This window comes from Coffea arabica, chromosome 8c (genome assembly GCF_036785885.1).
Source record: "Coffea arabica cultivar ET-39 chromosome 8c, Coffea Arabica ET-39 HiFi, whole genome shotgun sequence".
NCBI classification, from domain to species: Eukaryota; Viridiplantae; Streptophyta; class Magnoliopsida; order Gentianales; family Rubiaceae; genus Coffea; species Coffea arabica.
Genome location: NC_092325.1, coordinates 42090730 through 42116958, shown reverse-complemented (window position 1 = coordinate 42116958; position 26229 = coordinate 42090730). Strand labels below are relative to the sequence as shown.

The 26229-nt window shown below is 36.8% G+C and overlaps 3 protein-coding genes and 1 pseudogene across 3 annotated transcripts; 3 read left to right on the top strand and 1 right to left on the bottom strand.

Annotated features, from left to right (window-relative positions):
- Window positions 1-1050: 1050 nt before the first annotated feature.
- LOC113706190 (homeobox-leucine zipper protein HAT4-like) lies at window positions 1051-3644 on the top strand. Its single transcript, XM_027228083.2, has 4 exons — window positions 1051-1464; window positions 1629-1942; window positions 2067-2146; window positions 2864-3644. The coding sequence occupies exons 1-4, from the start codon at window positions 1281-1283 to the stop codon at window positions 3216-3218; spliced, it is 933 nt and encodes a 310-aa protein (XP_027083884.2). The 5' UTR covers window positions 1051-1280; the 3' UTR covers window positions 3219-3644.
- Window positions 3645-7621: 3977 nt separating this feature from the next.
- Window positions 7622-9654, bottom strand: LOC113705595 (uncharacterized). Its single transcript, XM_027227508.2, has one exon. The coding sequence runs from the start codon at window positions 9501-9503 to the stop codon at window positions 7785-7787; it is 1719 nt and encodes a 572-aa protein (XP_027083309.1). The 5' UTR covers window positions 9504-9654; the 3' UTR covers window positions 7622-7784.
- Window positions 9655-14513: 4859 nt separating this feature from the next.
- Window positions 14514-17155, top strand: LOC113706407 (subtilisin-like protease; annotated as a pseudogene).
- A 5785-nt stretch (window positions 17156-22940) lies between these two features.
- Window positions 22941-25558, top strand: LOC113706695 (subtilisin-like protease). Its single transcript, XM_027228638.2, has one exon. It carries the CDS (start codon window positions 23122-23124, stop codon window positions 25393-25395), a length of 2274 nt encoding a protein of 757 aa, XP_027084439.2. The 5' UTR covers window positions 22941-23121; the 3' UTR covers window positions 25396-25558.
- Window positions 25559-26229: the final 671 nt, after the last annotated feature.

Sequence of the window (26229 nt, the reverse complement as noted above, 5' to 3'; positions counted from 1 at the left end):
GCTACTCTTAACTATTCCAAAATATTTTCTAAAAATATCCCGAAATTTACTCTAAAAATTCTGTTACGGTAAAATTTTTCAAAAACATATCAAAAAACAGTTAATCCAAACCGGAGCTATAAAATTTGTATGCTTTTAGCACATTTCATTAGGTTTGTTAGTTTTAGGGAAAGGTTGTTAAATTTTTTAAAAATTATTCTCTAAACACAGCAACTTTTTACCATTTTATCTCATATATACCTATGTCTCACAATACTAGTATTACAAATTACAATTATTTTTTGACAACAACTCCCAAAAAATACAACCGAAACGGACTCATGTAGTTCCAAGCTGCTGAGCTAACTAGCTAACATGGTAGGATCATACTTTGGAGCAATCCTTTCACCGGACTCGGGGCAGGGACGGTTGCATGACAAATCCTGCAACCGTCCCTGACAAATTTACTGTTCATCAACAGCGCGTAACTTCTTTTGTTCACCGTGTAATTTTTTTTTCACAGATTGTATTTTCACAACAGATAGTGGTAAGCCCCACACTTGACGTGGAAATCGAGTTACCACTTGTTATCTGAACCGCACATTTTTTTGAGGTCCAATCTGAACCATGAACCGTGCAGGGACGGTCATACTGATGACCGTCCCTGCCCCAAATCCCCTTTCACCAGACGTACAATTAGGACTTTAGGACAAGAAAGCCCGGAAAAAGTCCTTCTCTTCCCATGGTTAAGATTAGAAAAAAAAAAATAAAATCAGAAGATGACATGATTGGACAAAACACATGAGAGAGGGAGATGTATGAAAGAGACGACAAAAGAAACAACCACTCGAGTATGGTAATATTTTGGGGGAGGCAAAAGCTATGATTGAGATAATTGGTACCCCTCTCCTGACACCACCTTGCCATGATTGACTCAACCCTCCCCCCACAGCCCCTGGTCCCTTAAAAATTATATACTGTGGCATATAATTTTTTTTTGAAAATCAAAGAGAAAAAAAATCCCATTCTATTCTCTCTATATAACACCTTCAATTGCACCCCAAACAAGCCAATCTGTAAAAGCAGCTTTTTTCTTTCCTTCTTTCTCTTTTCTCTCATTCTCGAGAGTCAAAGATTTCCCCCGTGCACGCTTTCTGGAAAAGCCAGGATCCTGCTCTCTCAAGGCCTAATTGAATTCTTCACAAAGGCTGGATCTTTGTTGGGTTGCAAGTGAAAAGGAGGGAAGAAGATACAAAGGATCATCAAGAACAACCTCTTGGAAGCTCACAGTTTCAGAGAAAATGGTGGTTGACAAGGAAGATTTGGGCTTAAGTCTAAGTTTAAGTTTCCCTGAGAAAAGGGCCACAGCTACAAATTCTAGTTCAAGTCCACTACAGCTGAATCTCATGCCTTCTGCTTCTCCATCACCTTTTGGTCATCTCCTTCAGCAAAAGAGTTCTTGGACCGATACTCTTCCTCCATCAGGTTTGTTAATCTTTAAGATCCCATTAAAATTTTGCCTTTCTCTTTTATCTTTACCTTGAAAGAAGAAAACAGAAAGGGCAACTTTTTTTTTTTCTTTCCAAATTTGGTATTTTGGATTCTTGATCATTGATCTGATTGAGAAGTTTTGATCTGGTTTGATGCAGATCGAAGCATGGATGCATGCAGAGTGGAAACGAGGGCGTTTTTGAAAGGGATTGATGTCAATAGGCTGCCTGCGGCCACAGCGGATGCTGAGGAAGAGGCTGGAGTGTCTTCTCCAAACAGTACTATTTCCAGTATTAGTGGAAAAAGAAGTGAAAGGGAGGCTAATGGAGAAGATCATGAGCTGGAGAGGGCTTCTTCTAGAGGGATCAGTGATGAAGAAGATGGTGATAATTCCAGGAAGAAGCTCAGACTTTCTAAAGATCAGTCCGCCATCCTTGAAGAGAGCTTTAAAGAACATAACACTCTGAATCCTGTAAGTATTTTGCCGGAAAAAAATGGCTTTTTTACGTTTATTTCCCTTTATCCTTTTTTGGGGGTGCAGATTTGCTGAAAGATGGGATTTTTTTTTGTTTGTTTGTTTTATTGATTTATCGCAGAAGCAAAAGCTGGGTTTGGCTAAGAGGTTAGGACTGAGGCCAAGGCAGGTGGAGGTGTGGTTTCAGAACAGGAGAGCAAGGTGAGGAAATTTTCCTTTTTCCTCGAGGGCATTTCTGGTATTTCGATGTGTTCCTCGGAACCTATTAGTAGTTGACTAGCTAAGCCAGTTCCACCCTTGTTTCCTTCCCCGCGATGCATGATCATCGGATGCCGGAGGCGTTTTCCGTTTGCCAGCGGAAGCGCGTGTAGTTCACGCGCGGTGAGATTGATTAGTCTCATCATTTCTCCATTTACGTCTTAGTCATCCCTAAAATCACGTACTACGATACTCTGTAATGATGACAAGAATATGATTATTCATGACAAAGTAAAGCAAAAGTATTGTTAAAGATAATTTAGTCGCGGCGGTCTTGGGCACAGTATAGTCTTTTATTAGACATCATGATTCACTCGTGTTTGCCTTGAGCATGCTTTCGATCATCAACTAGGTTGACGTGTGACATAAATATTGCAATAGTAGCCGTGTTACATGTACAAATATTTCGTAGTATCATCGAACTTTACAAACTTATCGTGTACAAAGATTGGATTGCCTTTTTTTTTTTGCGAAATTTTTTATGAATACATTTTTCAATCAATATTTTTACCTCGTCCTGTTCTAGCATACGTTGTCAAGTCGCTATAATACATGTTTTCTACAAAAAAAAAAAAGAAAAAAAAAATCCTGAAAACAGCAATCCTGAGTGCTTGATCTGGATTTTGTGTATTAACTTCATTTGCAATTGAATTTGTGCAGGACAAAGTTGAAGCAGACGGAAGTGGATTGTGAGTACTTGAAGAGATGTTGTGAAAGCTTGACGGAGGAAAATAGGAGGCTACAGAAAGAAGTACAAGAACTCAGAGCCCTCAAATTATCACCACAGTTTTACATGCAAATGACCCCTCCAACCACCCTCACCATGTGTCCTTCCTGTGAGCGTGTTGGAGCCCCACCACCCTCCTCCTCCTCCACCGCCGTCCCGATCTCGACACCCGTCGATCCAAGACCCCGTGCCTTGGTTCCGGCCCATCCCCGGCCTATCCCGTTCAACCCATGGGCCACCACTGCCATCCAGCATAGGCCGTTTGATGCTTTACACACTAGATCATGATCATGAGTAGCTCCCTCCCTCAATGGTCCATATTGGAAGGGGCAGATTTCAAGAGTTGGCATTGGATTCTGACTGTGTACAATTGGCTTTTTCCTATATTTGGATGTGTGTCTAATTGAGGTCCAAGATACGGTGGTTGAAGTCGTGATTTAGTGGGTCTTCTTGTTATGGGACCACAACACCCCCCCCCCCCCCCCTTTTTTTTTTCAGCTGACTAGCTAGATTAGTCCAAGTTAGTAATTCTTCCTTCACCATTTTAATATAGTTGGTGAGAAGGGAGGACTGGAAATGTAAAGTGTTTTATCAGATTATTCCCTAGCTTGTGTTTGGAATGCTAATTGAAAGTTAAAATTGATTATTTAGAAACAACGCCCATTCGGCAGTTGGTATCAGAAGAGTATAATAATGAACCTACTGTTTGTAGCAGATTGCCTGGTTCTGGTTGTATCTTATCTGGTCTTAGTGAAATTATTTACCCTCAAATTTGTTTATTAGAACAAAGCCATTTTGACTCGTTGGAATAAACCGCGCTACCAATTGCAGAACTTTAATCAGTAACAAAGAGATGTTACTAATTACCATTGCAACTTTTTAAGTTTCTCTTTTTCTTTTTTGAATCTCTCAAGTTTTCCCATTTTACACCAAAAAAATAAGGTATAATACTTGGTTAATTTTTTTCTTTTTTAAAAAAATAGGATAACGGGAGGTCTCGAACTCATGATTGAATTTGACACCGATCACCTCCTTTCGTATTACCTAATTCAACCCTCTCTCGGAATAATAATTTGTTAACTGTGACAATTGTAGATATTCTTATTTTCTATTTCCAACTTGTGTGGTGGTAATAGAATACAAAATTGCCAGATATTTTCAAGGGAAAAATTCTAAGTGCCAAGTTGAAATTTGATGGTGCCAAAAGTCGACGAGAGTAAAGTGTTCGATGATGATGAAGATAATAAAGCAGAGTATTTTCTGATGTGAATTACTCAGTGGCGGACCTCTATTGGCTACTTTACTACCTAAACATGTTGTGACAGTATATATTTGGTGTCATTTTCGTGATATTATTATTAGGAGACCGATCAAATATGTTCTTGGTTTTAGTCAACATGGAAAACTTGAACAAAGATAAACATATTCACTAACTATACCATGAAAATATATATGTTATGACAGCAAAATAGGTGTCATTTTCTCTTCTCTACGATAGTGTTCTAGATGGTTTTAGTCAAATTTTCATGGCATACTGGTTTATATCTTTGTTCAAATTCAAACACCACAATTCCTTGTGAATATTAAAACTCCATCATCTACTACTGCAGAAAAAAAAGGGTCAATTTTTTTAGCCCGTCGTCGACGTCTCAGACCTAGACCTTCTCGACTTGACCTGACCGTTGGAGGTAGGAAAAGTATAGGGATGGATAGGAGGTGAAAAAAAAAAAAAAAGAAAAAGAAAATTCCTTCTTAGACCATTCATTGATTAGGCAGCAGCCACCGAAAAGTGACCAAAAGAAATTCCCATTACGAGGACGGGAGAATCGTATGAAGTCGCAGTTATAATTCGTGGCCCATGCATGGCCCAATAGGTAAATCTCGGCCTAATAAGCAAACTAAAAATAAAATGGGCCCAATATTTTAAACAATTTGTTCAGGTGTTATTTCCCTTGGGCCGTCCATTGGAGTACGCGCTAGCTGGATTTTTATTGTATGGTTTTTGCAGCCCAAATTGAGACCGAAATACAGAATAGTCCGATTCGTCCTCCAAAAGAAAGTGAGTTCGTCTCGATAAGAATTTATTTGGATGATTCATTTGATCCAGTTATCGTAGCACTTTTTGTGATGTAATGTATGTGAGATAAAAAGGTGATTGGCAATTGTGTGTATGATGCAAGCAAAACAAAATCTGAAATTTTTATTCCAAATTCTTGTTGTCCAAACAAACTCAGTATGAAAAAGAAACCAGAAGCAGGCTTTGGGGAAAAATGCTCCCATTTTCCTAAGATCTGCTTCAAATTGGCACTTAAATTAGTTTTGTCCCCATAGAAGAATTTGTTCAATTTATAAGAGTTGCAATAATTCTATTGGAAGGATTCGAGACGTGTCGAAAAATTGAGAAAGTTATAATAAATGCATCCACCATTCAAAGTGTCCAAAAGTACATTACCTAAATTGAGCTTCTGTATTTGCTTGGTGTGCAGGTAGAATCTTCCACATTTCTCTCTGTTAAGGTGTTTTTACCCGATCCATTTCTGTATAATTTGGGGATGAAATTTGCAAATATTATTCTGCTTGCATCGTAAATACAATTTTTCAATAATTTTTTTTTGTCTCATGTATATCACGTCACAAAAAAGTGTCATAATATTGTTTCAAATAATATTTTTTAAATAATCTAATATCCAAACACATTCTTTGGTTTTTTCCAAGACAGTCGTCTGCCTGTCCCCTAAAAGGCAATTGTTAATGGTATTCCACTTTTTTTTTAATGGCACTCCCACTATTATTTTTTTTTCATGTAATTTTCATTTATTAGATTATATGATAAAATAAATGGTGGAAGTGTCATTAACAAAAAGTGAGTGCGATTTAACATTTCCCCTTAATTTGAACCCCAAAATTGTTCCCTTTTGCAAAGTTGTATGCAAGTAAAAGGGAAAACCGTCATTGTTTCAAGAAACATTCTGTTGAGAAAGCTTTTACCATCTAGAATTGAGAAGGGGTAGGGAACAGGAAAGGGAAGAGAGAAAGGAACATGCCCATTGTAATTTGCAAGCTTGAACACCTTTTGGATCTGTTGTTATTACGACGAGGAGCATATGGAACTGCTGCTTAAGAGTAGAACTTATAATTAAATAGGGTAGGATTGATGGTCTGTTACATTGATTGCAGAATATATTTAGCTAATTTTATCATTCTGAATGTGATGCCAAATGTTTTCTTGTTAGGTGTGAGTAGAGGTGTCAAAATGGGTGATTTGAATGGGTTTGGATTGATTAATATGGGTAATGGGTATAAGTGAGTCAACCCATTTATATCCATTTAATTAGATAGGTATAAATGAGTAATTCAAAAAATGAATTGGGTAATCCAATTACCCATTTATAACACGTTATTTTAACTTTTTGTAAACTCATTTAAATTTATTTTTACAAACTAAATTATCAAATTATACCACCCATTGTACCCATCGTTAGTTTTAAATATTTACTTGTAATGTACAATATGCCTAATTACCAATTTTTTCCCTATCCGTACTCTATATCGCAAAATTACATACTATTTAATAATTGAACAATAAGAATATAAAAAATTGAAATAAGTACTACAAAAGTTAACACAAAAACTTAATCCAAAAATTTTGAACCCTTAACATTTTTTTTGTATATAAATTTAAAATTTCATTTTGAAAAGGTAGGAAAAGAGGATAAAACTTGTCATAAATTGGTATTGCTGAAAAATGAGCAAATTAACAAATTAAGAGAAAATAAAATGATAAGATAAAACCAAAAAATAATAATAATAGTGATACAAAAGTAGTTAATATCATGATAAAATGAAAAATCTGAAAAAAAAAAGGTGGAGGAAGAGAGGAAGCTTGGGGGAAGACAATTCTAAATAGGTTAATTGGGTTTGATAGATTACTCAATAATACCTATTTATTAATGGGTATTATTGGATAACTCATTTATATCTATATGTAAAAATTTAAAATGCCCATACCCATCTATTCATGAACGGGTATAGGTAAATTTAGATAAATAAGTTTGTTTGCCACCTATAGGTGTGAGGTTCGGATACTTTTGATTCAAAAGAACTGAAAATAGGGGGAGTAAAGAAAAGCATCATTTTTCTAGTCTCTCGTTTGTTCGCGATCAGCATGTTCTCTAGGGGCTTTAGTTGCCGGAACATAATATTCCACTAGAAAGAAAATGGACTTAGCATCTATTCCAATCTTGTTTCAAGAGCATTTGCCTGTTTCAAAAGTAGGCATATGTAAATGATTCTTCAGAGAGCCAGAACAGCGAAGATTGGAGGCAGAATACAATGGGGAGAGGAGATGATAGATCTGAATTAGCCTCTTGAAATAGAGTGAAACACAAATCAGGCAGCCCCTGAAACCTAAAATTTTAACTTTGAAAAGATGCAAAGTTCGTGGGGAAATTTGGATTCACAGATTGTACTACAGTAATATAATACCACTCTGCCTCAGAATCAAGCAGCAGCCTTGTGTATGTTAAACTGGATAGCCTTTAATCATGCAAGAATAGCAGGAAGCAATCTGTGTAAACTAGATTAAAAAAAGTTCACCACTTTGCAGAAGAATGCTTGTAAGTATGATGCAGTTAGTTGTCCATGTGTCCGTCAGCTTGAAAAGCACATAACCACCCTGAACCAATGGCGAGTAACTTAAAATTTCTCTATATTGATGCCCATATACATGGGTGAAAACAGAAATATTCAGGGAAAAAGAAAGAGGAGAAAAATTCACATGCCAAGTGAAACGAAAACATGAAACAGAATACAAGGGAAGTTTTAGCAATTCAATCTCATGCTGCAGCTTCCTTGTTACCGGGATTGTTTTCTTGCATGCTGCTCAGTGGATCTCCTTATTGACTCTATTCTTTGAAGCCTTATTTGCTCTCTAAATTTGGCTATGAACTCATCAGCCTTCTTATTAACATCACGTCCCTCATCAGTAGCATTCTCATTCGCATGTACTTCATTTCCCACGCTTTCTTCAAAATAATCACCTTCACTTTCAGCATCTGAGCTCTGATCAGTTTCCACGACCACATTTTCGATGTACTCTTTCTTCTCTGCCTTTGGCAACTCTGTAAAAACCTGCCTCGAAAAATGAGGGGCAGCCTCATCCATCAGTTTATCAGTGAATCCTCTTTTCTCAATGAAGGGTGCTTCAATTTCCCTGGCATTTCCATTCGTGAAATCCTCATCAAATTCCCTGGATTTGACAGATCTCATGACTGGTTCGCCTGATCTAATTGTTCGAACAGACTTCACCATCGATGCAACATCATTTTGAGCTCTAGGCCTCAACTCTGGCCCTGAATTTGCTCTCCGAGACAGGCCCTCCATTTCAGTCTCGGTCAAGTCATTTGGCACACTCCTGGTACTACGTTTCAGCTCCTCCTCAGAAAAATGATTACCGTTTACGAGACTAGAACTTGATTTCTCTAACGGAGCTCTAAGAATGAATGGTGGAGGCGGCGGCGGGGGAGCAGGTGGAGGTGAGGACTTGACATGGATCTTTCTCCTCACCACATCTTCCACGCTCTTTGCTTGAGATTCAGATGAAGAAGAAGTTAAGGGAGACAGATTTTTCGGTGAATGTGGTGTTGGCGGTGGAGAGGGCTTATTCGGTGAAGGACAAGCTGAATCAGGTCTAGATGAACGAAATGATTGAGACCTAGTAGACCGTGATTCGAACTTCTTCACCTCAGAATCCTCCAATGAAGCAGGCAGAGAGTATGAAGGAAGGCCCTCCTCATCTTCCTTCATTACAATCCTTCCCGACCTTGATCTCCACGGAATTGGTGAACGAAGCACAACATTTTCCTCCATGTTTTCCTCAACTTTTACAGGGCCTAGTCCTGCAATTTCACCGTTTCTTGATTTTCTTGAATTGCTTGAAAATCTCTTTGAACCTGAATTTGGATTAGACCTGCTAATAGAAGCATTTTTAACGCTAGATTCTCGCGATGTTTCCATCTCATTCGGCTCAGCAACGCGAGATTTCAAGCTTCGTACGGGCAAAAGTAAAGGCTTTTCATCAATTCTTGATGCAGTACCATTCCGTTTTCCAAGAAGAGGGCTTTCTTTGGCTACTACAACCACTGGTTCCCCCCTTTGGTACTGCGAATTCCAAGTTTGAATCTTGTTATCATCAGAAACTGCAGTGCTTTCGGTCTCATCATCAAAAACTGACGAAACCTGAAGAAGTCTAGTTACATAGGACTGTGCATTATCAAATTTAGAGATGCTATTATATTCCTTGTCTGATTCATCATTTCTCCTGCTAAAGAGGCCATAAGAAACAGCGATACCTACAAAGATAAGCTGAAGAAGCTCCCAACTTCTAGAGTGCAGATTTTGGTTAATAAATTCAGGAGCTTGTGAAGGAAGAAGTGGAACTATAACCAAGAAAATAGTGACAATGATGGCTTTGTAGAGGAAATGACGAAAGTACTTACTTGCATTTGCATGGTTTGCTGAGACTTCTGAGTTTAACTTTTTTGGTTTGGGAATGTAAGTTTCATAATCTGCCATTGAAGGACAGATGGGCTTTGTTCTGGATCTTGATTATGTTGCAGAATGTGGAAAGTATAGAATATGAAGAAGTTGAAGAAGAGAAGGCTTAGGGGCTAAGAAAAAGTATAGAATATGAGGCGAGTGGTGGGAAAAAAAGTTTTCGGGAAGAGTGAGCTGATTGCGAGCTCCGTGCTTTAAATCCTTTTACCCATTTTCGGTCTTTTGACAATGATGCCCTCTCCTTTCCTTTTCTCAATCTGCCTTTTTGTCTGTTTGGAGATACTCCCTATTCTCCGGTCTGCACCATTGTAGTCCTTATTTTTCTTTGGGCTCTGAGCGCGGGATGATAATTGAATATTGAGGTAAATGATGAGTACTTTCTAGAGAAAAAAGTTTAAAAAAAAAAACTAAAACTAAGTAGGTTATACTTAATAAAGTTACTCTTTCTTGCGCATTTAGTTCAAAATCAACCATTCCCTTTTAGATTTTACGGCATGATGTCCCTTAATATTAAGGAGCACAAGGTTTTGGTTTTAAATTTACTTTCACGTTCATACTTCCATTCCATCAAGGTCTCGGCCTATTTAAGCCTTTTAGCCTACTTACCCCTCCAATCATACAGCCAAGGAGTGGTTTGGTAAAAATTCATCCATCACAAGTACTATGATTATGATCAACTACTTAATGGTAATGGATCTGCGTTGAAACCTACGAAGTGTTGTTTGAAAAGGGATTTTCTACCAAAATTTTTTTTTTAAATTTTGTTTGTGAATGTATTTTTTAATTATTTTTTTACCGCCTATATATCAAATCATTACAGTATATTTTCTATAAAAATTCTAGAAAATTGCAATCCAAACACAATTCAAGTATGAGTTTTACATTTTTTTTCTTTTTCTTTTCTCTTTTTTCCTCTATTTTTTTTTTCTCCACTCTCTCCATTTCTTCTAGTATTTCTTTTGCTTTTTATTTAATTTAAAAAATGTGAAATACATAAGTCACTAGATATTTGATTCTATGTTAAAAACTAGATAATCACAAAATTCATAGAATATGTCTATTACACCCATTAATTTGTTCTGATTAACCTACATCACTATGATTAACGCTGAATCTTATCCCTTGATATAAAGCCCACTTACCAGACACCCCCAAAATACATATACTTCATCTCCTCCAAACTTCTATGTCAAAATTAACTCCAAACAAGTTGTCACGTATCAAATTAGAAATGCAGGTTTATGGTTGAAATAGCAGTCCTTCAAATTGTCATTTATTTTTTCTGCTATTTTCAGGGAGTCTGATAAATTCGCAGATATGGCTAAGCACTCGTAATTATTAGACAACGACAACGAGTATGTAGGGCACTTTAGGAAATGGGCAAAAATTGAGGGTGGTCAGATGGGTTGCGTGGATGTGGTCGGGATTCTTCTTTTGGACTGCGTACGCTAGCTTTTTACTCATGGGATCGGATAAAATATATTTGCATGTTTGCAACTTTGGAGGGTATGCTTTTCTTCCCATCGTCTTCCCTCTCCACATTCTTCAATACCTGCCTTGGAAGTTCATTTTGGATTCTCTTCAGTTCAATGAGGACCACCATCATCATCACAGCGTTGAACTAGAGCCATTGAGTCCATGGCCTTATTCTAATTCTGACGAAAGAGAACAAAAGAAAAGAAAAAGAAAGGTTAGAAGGGTCCCGCTGAGAAATTTTGTCCAAGATCTTCACAGAGGAAGTGGATTAGCATATTAATGGTTTGATCACACGTAGCAGTAGTACTGCTTCTTTAAGATGCATTAGGCAAGTGGAAGAGTATAATAGCTTTTGATGGTGACTCTACTAGGAATGGACCTGCATAATCACAATTAGGAAGGGATTTTCTCATATGCTTGTTTACGCACTAACGATCCTATCCTGTGCTGTTGAACAGGGAAAAAAATAATACTAGTAGTAGTAACTTTACATCAGGAATCCTGGAATATGGTTGTGAATGAGTAGAAGAATTCAGTAGCCAAGGCCCGAGAGAAGAGAGTCAACGATACCAACACAACCAGTTGGTTGAATTGTCAATAAGGAGTCATTTTCTCACAAAAACGTCATGTGATGTGTTTGAATTTCGTCATCGATGCGAAAACTGTATTGATGAACGATTTGTCAGAATCTCTGTAGGCACGTTCTGAATCGTGATGGTGATCGGAGATTAATCCAACCAAACTTTGTTCTTACCGGAAAAACAAGTGGAGTATATGATGCTAACTTTTTATTTGGAAAGTGTTTCTGTTAATCAATCCCAGTGTTTTCAGTTATGATGCATTTAGTATTCCTTTGATTATTATTCGTTGTTGGTGGGATTTTCTCATTTTCAATTGTTTGATCAAAGGAAGTCTGGAAAATCACGGAATTAGTCAAAGGTTTGCCCCACAACTTTCACCTAGGATACTTTGGCATTTCGGTTTAGGCTTTTTGGAGGAGCAGGATACATCAAGCCGCAAGAGCTTCTCCTACCATTAAAATCCTAAAGAAAGATAAAGGAGCCGCCGTAGAAAAGAATCTCTCCAGCATACATTTCAGAATTGTTTAACTGTTCTTAATTAAGGGAATAAAACCATATGTGATTCATCTACTTTGGTACGTCTAGTTGCAATTTAGATTCTGTTAAGAGCTTGAAAAATACTAGGAACCTTTTGAGAATATAAACAAGATTGAAACGCCCACGTCAAGTGTGGCTAGATTTGGGTTAGTCTTGCGTGGAAATGTGCTTGGATGACTTATTGTCGACATCATAAGTTAACACTCCAAGAGATATAGAGAAATTGCAGATAAGGCATTGGCAAAAAGCAGAGCGGCAAAGTTCAATTAGCTAGGAGGCATTAGCTTAGAAAAGCATATTATTGCTACTACTATATTTTTTTGTCTTTTTTTCTCATCTACGTTTGTGGCCGAAAGTGAATAGGAATGATCTGCATTGAGGTGGATCTGATTCCCCTTTCCAGTCTTTACATGTCTAAATTTCCAATCTCCTTCAACCATTTTATCCACGTTCAGGTACAAAGGTTGCTGACTAGCCATGTTTAGACGATTAGGTACAATATATACCAAACATTTGGAATCTGGGACAGAACGTCATGTGTAGAGTCTGCAAAAATTTGTTCATCAATCCCTGCATGCATGTTGCATGGAGTTCTCCTACAGAAGACTTCACAGCAAATTACAGATTCTCATAGCTGAAAGTATAAAATATAATTCAAGGGTTTTTATTTTTCTAACGAAAACATTGGATCTGGGGATTTCGATTTTTGAGGTGTCTTAAGCTTTGAGGAAGCAATATATGTATTGAGGAAAACTTCATACCAAAAACTTAGAAGTTACTACTTCCCCAATTGCATATTGTTATTTACGGCTTGGCAAAGCTACTTCCTTTCGACGAACTTTAAGTCTTGCAGTAGTATCAATTTGTCAAGCCATGCTAGGGCCTTGTGAAAGTCGGACTAGTTGGAGTATTCAGTTTCTTGGCATCAGCCTCAGAAATCATAACAACATATCCCATAGGCTTACTGATTATGGGGATAAAGCCCATATTTTTATACCAAAAAAGAAAAAAACAGGAATTGTTGAGGAATCGGATTAATTACAACTAGTGTTGTTTTGGATAAAATTTTGTATTTTAATGTAGAACTTGATGAAAATTATATAGGTAATAAGTACCTGACAGTTGCTATGTTACCAGATGTATTTTAAATCTCAATGGAAACCAAAAAAAGTGCTTGAGAGGTTAACAATGAGTGTCACTTGACAAAAAATTTGTTTCCACTTCAAATGTTGAGTTGTCGCAATTAACACTGAGTGTAACCCCCAAAGCTGTGACCGACACACGCAGTATTAGATGTGATGTATATGAGATTATTTGTTTAAAAAAAAAAAAATACTGTAATACTTTTTTTTTTTATGTGATGTATATGAAATAAAAAGGTGGTTAAAAAATGTGTTAATGATGCAAATAAATAAATTTTTTTCTAATAAACCACTAACCAAACAATAGATAAAGCTTAATTTCTGCCGAGAACGTTCCTACTGTCCGTTCGGAACTTGTAAAAAACTTCAATGGAAGAATAAGCTACTGCATTTCGCTAAAGAATCTACTGCCACATAATAATATAATTTCAAATTTTGGTGTGTTAAATGAATTTGCAATGGATAGTGATATTGTCAGAAATGGCCACCCCAATGCACCCCACCGCCTTTCCCTCAATATAATGATGATAAAAAATGGGAAAAAAAAATGTCTTTGACATGGTCATGTCCAAGTTACACAAGTTGGACTATCCACTTTCTTAGCCATGAAAATCTCAGCATTCATTTCTCAGACAATAATCCTAAGCAACTTGTTTAGCAATTGGATCACAGAGATGAAACATATGAACTAATGCAACAGAAAATTTTTCTCATGAAACTTTTAGGAGGAAACCTTTACAGTATGTTTAGAGAGACTTCCAAACAACACAGCTTTCTTTATTGATGGTAGGACATCTCAGTTTACTATATCTCAACTTTCTGAATCTTAGGAGGAAACACAGTCTTCTGTACAAATTGCATTTGTCTAATGATGGTGCAATTTGTGTAGCGGAAAAATGATCCAACTGATGCTATACTATACCGGTGTTGCTTAATTTGCATTTTACTCGTTCAGGCCAGAATGGACCTGTGGATGTTCATCAGAATCTACAAATCTTGGTGCCGTGCTCCTTCTTTTATCAATCACTGATTAGTGATCGGAGACAAAGCGTGTGGGCAATGGCTTAAATGGTCATGGCCGACTTGGTTATGCATGTATTTTTTGACCAGAAAAGAAAACTTGTGGTTGGTACCACTGGCGCCAAGATAGTGTTAGCTGTGGATTTTAATGGCGAAATTAATTCTCCACCGGCCACTGGGACTCTCAACTTGGAGATCCCCTCAAAATTTAAGACTTATTAGTACCACTTTAGGACACCCTCAAGAAATAGAGAACAAAAGAAAAGAGAGGCTTGACCATGAGTTCTTAAACAAGCTGACTAGTCTTTAAACATGTTGCATCTAGACTGCACTCTAGAGATTAGTTATCAGCTTTATGGCTGCAATGGCTATCTATATTCATCTCCCAATTTCATAATTCGCAACACAATCATTAGTTGATAGTTAGCTTCAGTACATTCTTTCTTGTGTATACCAAACAGCTTTGAGCAAATACTTTACCTGGTTACTTGAGATATAATTGAGGCAAAAGTTGTGTAGTGCAACATGGGCTTAATGCACATTCTAAATCTGTTTTCTGTTCTGAGTTTACAATTATTGGCAATCTCTGCCAATTTGGAGACATACATTGTTCATGTTGAGTTACCTGAATCTTACACTCAACTGTCTACCTCTAGTATTTCAAGCCCAAATGAAGATTTAGATAGTTGGTACAATTCTTTCTTGCCAACAACAATTGCAAGCACCAATGAAGCACCACGAATGGTGTATTGTTATCACAATGTTTTCAAAGGATTTTCTGCCAAATTATCAGCTGAGGATGTCAAAGTAATGGAAAAGAAGCCTGGTTTTCTATCAGCTCGGCCCCAGAGGATGCTGTCTTTGCATACAACTCACAGTCCTATCTTTCTGGGACTGCATCAGAACTCGGGATTTGGAGGGAGTCCAATTATGGAAAGGGTGTCATCATTGGAGTCCTGGACACTGGAATTGAGCCAAACCACCCTTCATTCAGTGATGAAGGAATGCCTCCACCTCCTGCTAAATGGAAGGGGAAGTGTGAATTCAATACCCCAGTTTGCAATAAAAAATTGATTGGAGCTAGATTTTTCCAGGATGGAAATGGCTCTCCAGCTGATGAGAGTGGCCATGGAACTCACACAGCAGGCACAGCTGCAGGAAACTTTGTCATGGGGGCCAATGTATTTGGAAATGCCAATGGCACTGCTGTCGGTGTTGCCCCTCATGCTCACTTGGCAATCTACAAAGTATGTACTACTGGCTGTTCTGAGAGTGATATATTGGCTGCAATGGACGTTGCTATCGACGATGGCGTTGATATTCTTTCCCTCTCCCTGGGCGGAAGTTCGGTACCATTTCACAATGACAACATAGCTCTCGGTGCATATAGTGCAATGGAAAAAGGCATCTTGGTGAGCTGCTCAGCAGGAAATAATGGTCCTTTTGGTTCCACTCTGTCCAATGATGCGCCATGGATTCTTACTGTTGGCGCAAGCACTATTGACAGACAAATAAGGGCAACTGCTGTGCTTGGAAACAAGGAGGAGCTAGATGGCCAGTCTCTATATCAGCCTAAAGATTTTCATCCAAGATTGTATCCTTTGTTTTACCCTGGCCTAAACCAGAGTGATACTGATGCTGATCGGTACTGCACCGAAGCATTGCTGAACATCACACAAGTCAAAGGAAAAATAGTGATATGTGAAGTTGGTCTCATACCTCCAACCAGTAAGGGAACAAATGTTAAGGCTGCTGGTGGTGTAGGCATGATCATGATTAATTCGGAACAAGAGGGTTACACTACACGGGCCGATGCTCATGTTCTTCCAGCCACAAATATCAATTACGCTGATCGACTTAAACTCATTGCCTATCTTGAGTCAACTAGTTCACCCGTAGCTACATTCTCATTCAAAGGAACTATCATTGGAGATAGTCACGCTCCAGCAGTTGCTTCCTTCTCCTCCAGAGGTCCGAGCTATTCTAGTCCTGGAATCTTGAAACCAGACATAATTGGCCCTGGTGTAAACATTCTTGCTGCCTATCATGAATCAGTGGAAAACAGCACCAACACAAAAGCCAACTTTCACATACTCTCAGGCACTTCAATGTCTTGCCCTCACCTCAGTGGTGTCGCAGCATTACTGAAAAGTGCACACCCCGATTGGTCTCCAGCGGCAATTAAGTCCGCGATGATGACCACTGCTGATCTTGTGAACCTTGCCCAGAATCCCATCGACGATGAAAAGCACCTTCCAGCCGACCTTTTCACCATGGGCTCAGGCCATGTTAATCCAGCGAGAGCTAACAATCCAGGACTCATTTATGACATTGAACCAAAAGATTACATCCCTTATTTGTGTGGTTTGAATTATTCAGACAGGGAAGTTGGCAGAATTTTACAACGCAAGGCAAATTGCAAGGCTGAATCAAGAATATCCGAGACACAATTGAACTATCCTTCATTCTCAGTTGTAGTTGGATCAACAATTCAGAAGTATACAAGGACAGTCACTAACGTTGGCGACGCTAACTCAATCTACAGAGTCAAGATTGATCAGCCGGGAGGTGTCAATGTGACAGTCAAACCAAGAATTCTAAGTTTCTCAAAGGTGAACCAGAAATTGAGCTATGATATTACATTTACTCCATTATCGCCATACGAAACTCCGTCTGATGGATCTCTTACATGGACATCAGCAAAATACTCAGTCAGAAGCCCAATTGCAGCTCAACCGGAGGTTGTAACATCGGCATAGAGATCTATGTTAGCGTTATTTGTTTTCTCCTTTTTGTTGAGCAGTAATTATTCTCTGTCTTGAAAGCTTAATTCGTGCATGTTTGACTATAAGTCATTGATGGAGACTGTATTCTCTATGTACCTTATCCTAATTGTGATTACAAGTCCGATATGTTGTACGGGTGTGTCATTTTCGTGATCATATAATAATCTACAATTTTGTTTTTAATCATTGATATGAACAGAAAGAAAATACTCAAGAAATTATACTGCATTGAATAAGTGATTGCTAGTAAATATAAGTGGTGTCCCCTGACCTCCCAAGGAAAGAATGTTAAAAGTTCGATGCCCATTTTGCAATCTCAACTGAAATCAGTGCAAAGCAATTGCAGTTCTAGCCATTAAGGTTTTTGTTGTTTGGATAGAGTAATTATTTGGAATAATTACTATAGCACTTTTTATGATGTGATGCATGTGAGATAAAAAGATGGTTGAAAATATAAAAAGGTGCATTGAGAAATGTATTTATGATGCAAGCGAAATTTTTTTTGGAAAAATTGGCTATCAAAAATAAGGTACACATTAATCAAATGATAATTGAAATGTGGGCACTTAAGGTAGGCAGAAACCAATATGAGTGGGATAATTCAGAAACCTCTCCTGAAATTTCTGACAATATCATTGAACTCCTATGAATTTTTAAATATATCATCTACCTCCCCTAATTCTAACTTTTTTTTTTTTGTAACATCTTAACCTATCTAACAAAAAGTAAGATTAAAAAACTAGTTTTAATGGAGAGACAAAATTTTCATGCAGCAAGTGCCCTTCTACAGTCTACTTGTTAATTTACTACGAATTTTGCATAGAAAAAAAGGTTGAGAAACGAGACATGCAGTAATAAAAATACTTTCAAATTATTGGTGCTAAAATATTAACCCATTATTTCTTGCTGCAAAACTAATTTTATTTCAAGGTGTACATGTAAGCAAATGTTTTTAGTAGTAAAAAACAAAAAGAACATATATCCCCACGATTAGAAAATTCATATATTATGGTTAGAGTTGCATATATTATCTTTTTTTTTTAAACATATCGCCATCAGAATTTACACCTAAATGGGTGCCAAATTTGGCTAATTGATTAGAATATAGGTGTAAAAAAGAAAAGTCAGACACTTACGGATTTGGTAGAATGTGTGTATAAAACTATGGACAGCCCGGCACCTGACAGAAACCTTTTTTTTTTTTTTTTTTAAAACATGTCAGCCGCACTTGACACATTTTTAAAAAAAAAAATATGTCAAGTGTCCGGCACCTGAAATCCAATTGAGTGAATTGCAATTCACATCAAATTGAGTGAATTGCAATTCACTTTATTTGTTAAGCTAGTTGATAAATGCAATTCACTTTAATTAGTTTAGTGAATTAATTAGTTTAATTAATTGAGTGAATTAATTTTAAGAGATTCGATTAAATGCATTTAATTAAGGTGATGAATTAGGTTTAATTTGTTATTTATTAAATATTCATTTATTTGTTATAAATGATTTAATTATTTAATTATAATGCATTATTTGTTGTTATTTAATTACACTTTATTTGTTGTTATTTGTTATACTATTTGTTATTATTCGTTGTTATTTAATTACCCTTTATTTGTCGTTATTTGTTATATTATTTCTTATAATTATAGAATCGCACCTGACAGGAAATTTTTTTAAAAAATCTATCAGGTGTCGGACTGTGTAAGCCCGGTACCTGACCGAATTTTTCTGAAAAATAAAAAAAAAATTAATAAGTCTACCAAACAAAATGTGCTGAGTAACAAAAAATTCTTAGTGAAACTTTCCCAGTAGAATTCAAATCACTTGACTTGAAATACAATTATCTAGTATTCATATTCTTTTAATTTTGAATTTTCCTCTTTCATTTATAGTTTCTCATTTTATTCTCAAGAAAATATCGTAAGGCTGAAATTGTGATATGATTAGTAATTATCAATCGCAATTTGTGACACATTGCATCATGCAAAAGATCAAAACCCTAAACACTAAACACTAAACTCTAAACCCTAAACACTAAACCCTAAACCCTAAACCTAAAAACCCTAATCCCTAATCCCTAAAGCCTAAAGCCTAAACCCTAAAACCCTAAACCCTAAAGATCAAAACCCTAAACCCTGAACCTTGAACCCTAAACCCAAAACCCTAAACCCTAACCCTAAACCCTAAACATTTTAGATTTTGTATTCATTCTCGTGTTGGTACTTATATTGAATTTTTGCATTTTACCAATTGAACATAATGCATACTAATAGAACATCTATTTAAGTTCTGAATTTTTTTCGTAGTTTGTATTGTGAGGATAATTTCATAAATCTCCCATACAAAAAAAAAAAATCAAAAAACCAAAACAAGAAAAAAAGTTTAATAAAAAACTGAGTCGACCTGAAGTACTAAATACTTTGAAATTTAAGTTAATTAATTTACATTTCAAAGTTGAAACGTAAGAAAAAGAAGAAAATAGATTTCAAAATGTTTTTCAAACAAAATATACCATTCATTTTGTAATAAGATGTAGTTCTCAAATTGTTGAGAAATTATTTGTTAGAATTTTTATGTAATTTTTAATGTTCACTATAATTTTATAAAACTAAATTTATTGTGCAATATATAAAAAAAGGACCAAAAAAAGAGGAAAAAATGCATAGCGTGACAACGGTGAAATGGCTAGATATAAAAATAACGATAAGCATTCAAATAATAAAAGGCTAAATTCCCATATTATAATATTTGATATTTAGCAAACATGTAATGAAGATTGTATATATATTTTGTCTACCCAGAAGATTCCGATCTAAACCCAAAAGATTGTATATTTTGTCTACCAAATCATCATAACCTACCATCTCTGTAAGGAACAACACTTGTTTCGGTATAGAAGGATCATATGAAATTGACCCTCCTTCGTTTATAATTTTTCCACCCCAATATACTTGAATCACCAAGCAATGATCACTTGACATGTTATACCTATTAGAGACGAGTGTTGATAGCATTTTAGAACCTCATTAATATGCTTCTTTGAATAATTAATTAATTGAATCAAATATATATAATTTATAACAAATAAATAAATAATTGCGATTCTATAATTATAAAAAATAATAACAAATAATATAACAAATAACAACAACTAAAGTGTAATTAAATAACAACGAATAATAACAAATAGTATAACAAATAACAACAAATAAAGTGTAATTAAATAACAACAAATAACAACAAATAATGCATTATAATTAAATAATTAAATCATTTATAACAAATAAATGAATATTTAATAAATAACAAATTAAACCATCACCTTAATTAAATGCATTTAATCGAATCTCTTAAAATTACTTCACTCAATTAATTAAACTAATTAATCCACTAAACTAATTAAAGTGAATTGTATTTATCAACTAGCTTAACAAATAAAGTGAATTGCAATTCACTCAATTGACTCAATTGGATGAATTGAAATTCACTCAATTGGATGTCAGGTGCCAGGCTGACACAGTCCGGCACTTGACATCTTTTTTCAAAAAAAATATGTCAGGTGCCGGGCTGTCTCAGCCCGGTACCCATAATTTTATACATGGACTTTCTCAGATTCGCAAGTGTTTGACTTTTTTTTTTTACACCTATATTCTAATCAATTAGCCGCCAAATTTGTAAGGCAGTTTGGTTACCAATGATGCTAAAATTATTTTCTTTTTTGTCTTGTTTTTAGATTGTAAGTCAAATATAACATTTTACGAAGTATTATCATAATGATGTGCGTGTAAGTTAGAACTAAACTTGTGATGGCACATGTTTGTTAATAATGATATTAGATTTTTTTTTTTAAAAAAATAAGGGCCAATATAATTGTTGTCAAAATAACCATAAGGAATGAGCGTAAAATAATTAATTGACCGTCGTCGGATCCCATCTAAAGAAGAAGGGAAGCGATATTTTTAAAAGTTCATATGAGTCGGTGGCGTTGTCATAAACTTCGACAGAGGTTTATAAAATTATCCCATATGAATGACCCTCAACTCTAGGCATGAAAAGGGATAAAGTGATGAACTCTTCTAGGCGCTTTTCGCCTTCTCTAATACCATGTGGAATAGACTTCACAAAAAATTTTGAAATAGTATCAGATTCTAAGTTGTTGGAACTTTGGCCATGCCTACTACTGCTTTAGCCGAGTTGCACCAAACTCAGTCACAGGTCCAATTTGTAATTTTTTTTTTTATCGACACAGGAGTGTCCGGATCAATCCTTACGAGGTCCGATTAATTTCCTGTGGCTCGGCCCCGGCGTCCAATTTGTAATTCTCCGGACAAATTTTGTAGGTAAATAAATTCGCCGGACAAATTTTTAATTGTTCTAAGGTTCAATTCCTAAAAAAAAGAAAAAGGGGGGGGGGGCGCGGGGGATAAAAGTTTCCAGCGACAAACACATGGAAATTGTAAGCCATCTTTGCCTAGAAAAAGCGACCAAATGGAATCACCCACAATTCAGATCATAATCACACAATTGGTCACTTTTTGTAGGAAAAATGAGAACAAAGTATTTGTATTAAGTAGAGACCAAAACAAATTTAAAGAATTATTTAAGCGCCGCAGTTTCTGTTGCAGAGATATGGTCAAAGATCAAAGGCCTGAGCCTGTCGCGGCTGAAATTTCCCAAATCATTTTGAAGTCTAACACTCGGTTTCATGGATTAGTTCCAAAAACCAAAAAAAAAAAAAAAAGACTAAGGTGCCGGATCCAAATAATGAAACAGAAATGGTTAGGGGCAAAGGAACTTTTCTATGTTCCTCCTTTGGACCAACTGAGTCAGACAGAGCGAGACTAAAAGAAGGCCGCAATACGGCCATTTCAATGCAAGACAAATTCTGCTTCTAAACTCCAAAATAGTTTTCCCTCAAAATTAAAATAATCTTTTTTTTTTTTTTTTATACAAGTGGTTTGCATGTAAACAATGATCTCATGATAAAATATCAAAAAGTTGCCTGTGCTTTTTTTTTTTCCAGTGAAAACAACATAGGCAATTTTTAGATATTTTCAGCTCTACTTTCTAGCCTTATTTTAAATTTTATTGTTGATGCAAGTTTCATAAATAAGGATAGTATTGGAAGTAGAATTTTATCTCTCTTGCTTCATTTTCTCCCAAAGGGGATAAAATGTTACAAAAAAATGTCAATACAAGGAAGGTAAGTGAGATTTTAAAAATCTTAAAAATATTAAGTGATATTACGAGAAAGTTTAAGGGAGATTTCTAAAATTATCTCTTGAAAGAAACTAAAATTCTATCTAACATCATTGGAGTAGCCCGTTTGCTTTGTCTTCATGAGCTAGTTAATTTTTAATCTGCTCAGGAATGTTTTATTCATTTAAGCTGATTGAATGGAATTAAAAAAAAAAAAAAAGTACAGGGATGTTTCTATATGTTTTTCTTTTCGGGGAATTTTTCAAAATTATAGTAATAAACTTTTAAGATGTTCTTGGAATTATATCCAAGAACATCTTTTTCCCAAAGGGAAAAAAAAAAAAATGCTTCGAGACACATTCATTGATTATCGATGAATTAGATAGATGAGTAGATCTGGCGTGTAGAATTCCGCATGTATTCGCGTAAATGATCTTTTACGACATAGTAACCTATGTATTGTTTGACCAAGAAAAGGCACTACTATGTTTTCTTGAAGGAGCTGACAAAGTCCTTGGACAGCTTCCAGGAACACTAGGAGCCTCCAATTATGCCCACCTGTGATTAAAATATTACGGTTGCCATGGCTATATATACTTGCACCTTCCCAATTGAAGCACCACAGCCAAATCATCACTTCCTGGTTAGCCAATGCAATAATCTTTCTATTTGCTTAACCCCTAGCTTTCTGCAAAACTTCATATAGCTCTCAGCTACTACCGAAAATAATTCTTTGTTGAGCGTCAGAAGATATTCTTGAAGGGATAATCTTTTTGTTGATGCTCCACAATTAGGCTAACAGCTTTCAGCAAACCTTGATATAGCTCAGTTACTACTGAAACTGAATCTTTGTTGAGTGGCAAAAGAAATTCGTGAAAGGAATATTAATTAGTATATGCAGTCAAACATGGGTTTGGTGCAAATTCTCACTCTTTTTTGTGCGCTGAGTTTTCACTCATTGGCGATCTCTGCACTTGATTTTCAAGAGCAGAGCAACTTAGAGACCTATATTGTTCATGTTGAGTTCCCCGAGTCTGACACTCAACTTTCCACGGCAAGTTCTTCAATCCCGAATGAAGATCTAGATGGTTGGTACAATTCATTTCTGCCAACAGTCACTGCAAGCTCCAACGATGCACCAAGAATGATTTATCCGTATCACAATGTTTTCAAGGGATTTGCAGCGAAATTATCAGCCGAGGATATCAAAGCAATGGAAGATAAACCGGGTTTTCTTTCAGCTCGACCACAAAAGGTGTTATCGCTGCATACAACGCATACTCCAAATTTTTTGGGGTTGCATCAGAACATGGGATTTTGGAATGAATCGAATTATGGGAAGGGCGTAATTATTGGTGTATTGGACACTGGAATCACACCCGACCACCCTTCATTTGGTGATGAAGGAATGCCTCCACCACCAGCAAAATGGAAGGGAAAGTGTGAATTCAACACCTCTGTATGCAACAACAAACTGATCGGAGCAAGATTTTTCCGCAGTGGAGATGGCACTCCAATTGATCGGAATGGCCATGGCACTCACACTGCAAGCACAGCTGCTGGAAACTATGTCAAGGCTGCCAATGTGTTTGGAAATGCCAACGGCACAGCAGTTGGTATTGCACCTCTTGCTCACCTGGCAGTATACAAAGTATGCGCCACCAGTGGTTGCTCCGAGAGTGACATATTGGCTGCTATGGATGCTGCGATTGATGATGGAGTTGATATACTCTCCTTATCTCTTGGTGGAAGTTCAGAACCATTTTATGCTGACAATATTGCACTTGGTGCCTACAGTGCAATGGAGAAGGGAATTTTCGTCAGCTGCTCAGCCGGGAACGACGGTCCTACCAGTAGCACTTTATCAAATGAGGCGCCGTGGATTCTCACTGTTGGTGCAAGCACCATCGACAGAAAAATCAGGGCAACAGCTGTGCTCGGAAACAAGGAAGAACTTGAGGGCGAGACCCTTTATCAGCCGAAGGACTTTCCCTCAACACTATTTCCTATATACTACCCGGGAGCTAACCAGAGTGATTTTAATGCAGATAGATTCTGCACCCCAGCATTATTAAACAGAACAGGCATCAAAGGAAAGATAGCAGTATGTGAAGTTGGAGCAAATGCAATGCTCGACAAAGGAAAAAATGTCAAGGCTGCTGGTGGTGTTGGAATGATCATAGTTAACCCGGAGCAATACGGATATACCCCCCGAGCTGATGCTCATGTCCTCCCGGCTACACACTTGAACTATGCTGATCGACTTAAATTGATTGAGTACATAAACACAACAAGTTCACCCATGGCTGCCATCTCATTCAAAGGAACTATAATTGGAGACGGTCACGCTCCTGCTGTTGCATATTTTTCCTCTAGAGGTCCGAGCCAAGCAAGTATCGGAATTCTGAAACCAGACATTATTGGCCCTGGTGTAAACATCCTGGCTGCATGGTATCGTTCTGTCGAAAACAACACCAACACTAAATCGAATTTCAATGTAATCTCTGGAACTTCAATGTCTTGCCCTCACCTCAGTGGTGTTGCTGCTCTGCTGAAAAGTGCTCATCCTGATTGGTCTCCCGCTGCAATTAAGTCTGCGATGATGACCACCACCGATCTTGTGAACCTTGCCAAGAATCCAATTGAAGATCAAAGGCAACTTCCAGCTAACATTTTTGACAGTGGTGCAGGGCATGTCAATCCAGCAAGAGCAAGCAATCCGGGGCTTATTTATGACATTGAGCCTAAAGATTACATTCCTTACTTGTGCGGGTTGAATTACACGAACCGGGAGGTTGCTTTGGTATTACAACGCAAGGTAAATTGCTCAGAAATACCGAGTATACCTGAAGCACAGTTGAACTATCCTTCATTCGCAATCGTTGTTCGATCAGCTGTTCAGAAGTATACAAGGACAGTGACTAATGTGGGTGAGGCCAATTCAGTTTACAGTGTTCAGATTGTTGCACCAGCAGGTGTTAATGTGACAGTCAACCCGACAACGCTCAGTTTCACAAAGGTGAACCAGAAATTGACGTATGAGGTTACGTTTAGCCCATCAAGATTGGCTTCTAACATTACCGTGTCTCAAGGATCTCTTACCTGGATTTCATCCAAGAACTCGGTCAGAAGCCCAATTGCTGCAATTTTCCGAGCTGTGGGATTGTAGCCTTCTCTAGCCATCAAGCATCTTGGACATTTGGATTAATGTGTTTTGATTTTTCCTTTTCTCACTTTTTCTGTAGTAATTCTTTGTGCCTGGTTCAGGCATGTTTGCAACTTCGAATAAGTGATGCATAACTTGATATGTTTCTTATGTACCTGATTATCACAGTAACATATATATTTTTTTCCTTCAAATGTAATAAAAATTCTTTTTTCCTTCAGAAAGACTAGGCGTTCAAGGTTCCTTCGCTAATTGAATTGATGCATTATGTTAGCTGCTGTCTAATCTTTTTGACTGATGCATTAAGATCATGCCCAACTCCCCAAGGAGGCCTTCCACCAATTAATATTTTCTCTGGATTTGCTCTTACGTACAGTTGCTTTGGGTAAGAAGATTAGAGCACTCTTCAAATTAAAACACTAGTCTTTGTGAAGAATTACATTTTATTCTCTTGAGACTATTTGTTTGGATAGTGAATTATTTGCCAAAATCTATTTGCTTGTATCACTAAAACATTTTTCAACAACTTTTTTTTTTAATTTCACATACATCACATCAAAGAAAGTGATTAACAATAGCGACTTCAAATTTCAACCCTTTCTTCATTTTTGGATCGGCCGCTGCTACTGCCAGGAATGCTGAATTGCAATTAGAAATAGCCATTAATAAGCATATTAATTTCTCTACGTGATTGCAGATTTCAGTTAGTCACGAAAGATGAGTAATTGAATATTTATGTCTCCATGTTCCTTTGGACCAACTCAGTCAGGCAGCGAGATTGGAATAGTCAAAGTGGTTGAGGGCTGCAAACGAATCGAGCCGCTCGCGAGCGGCTCG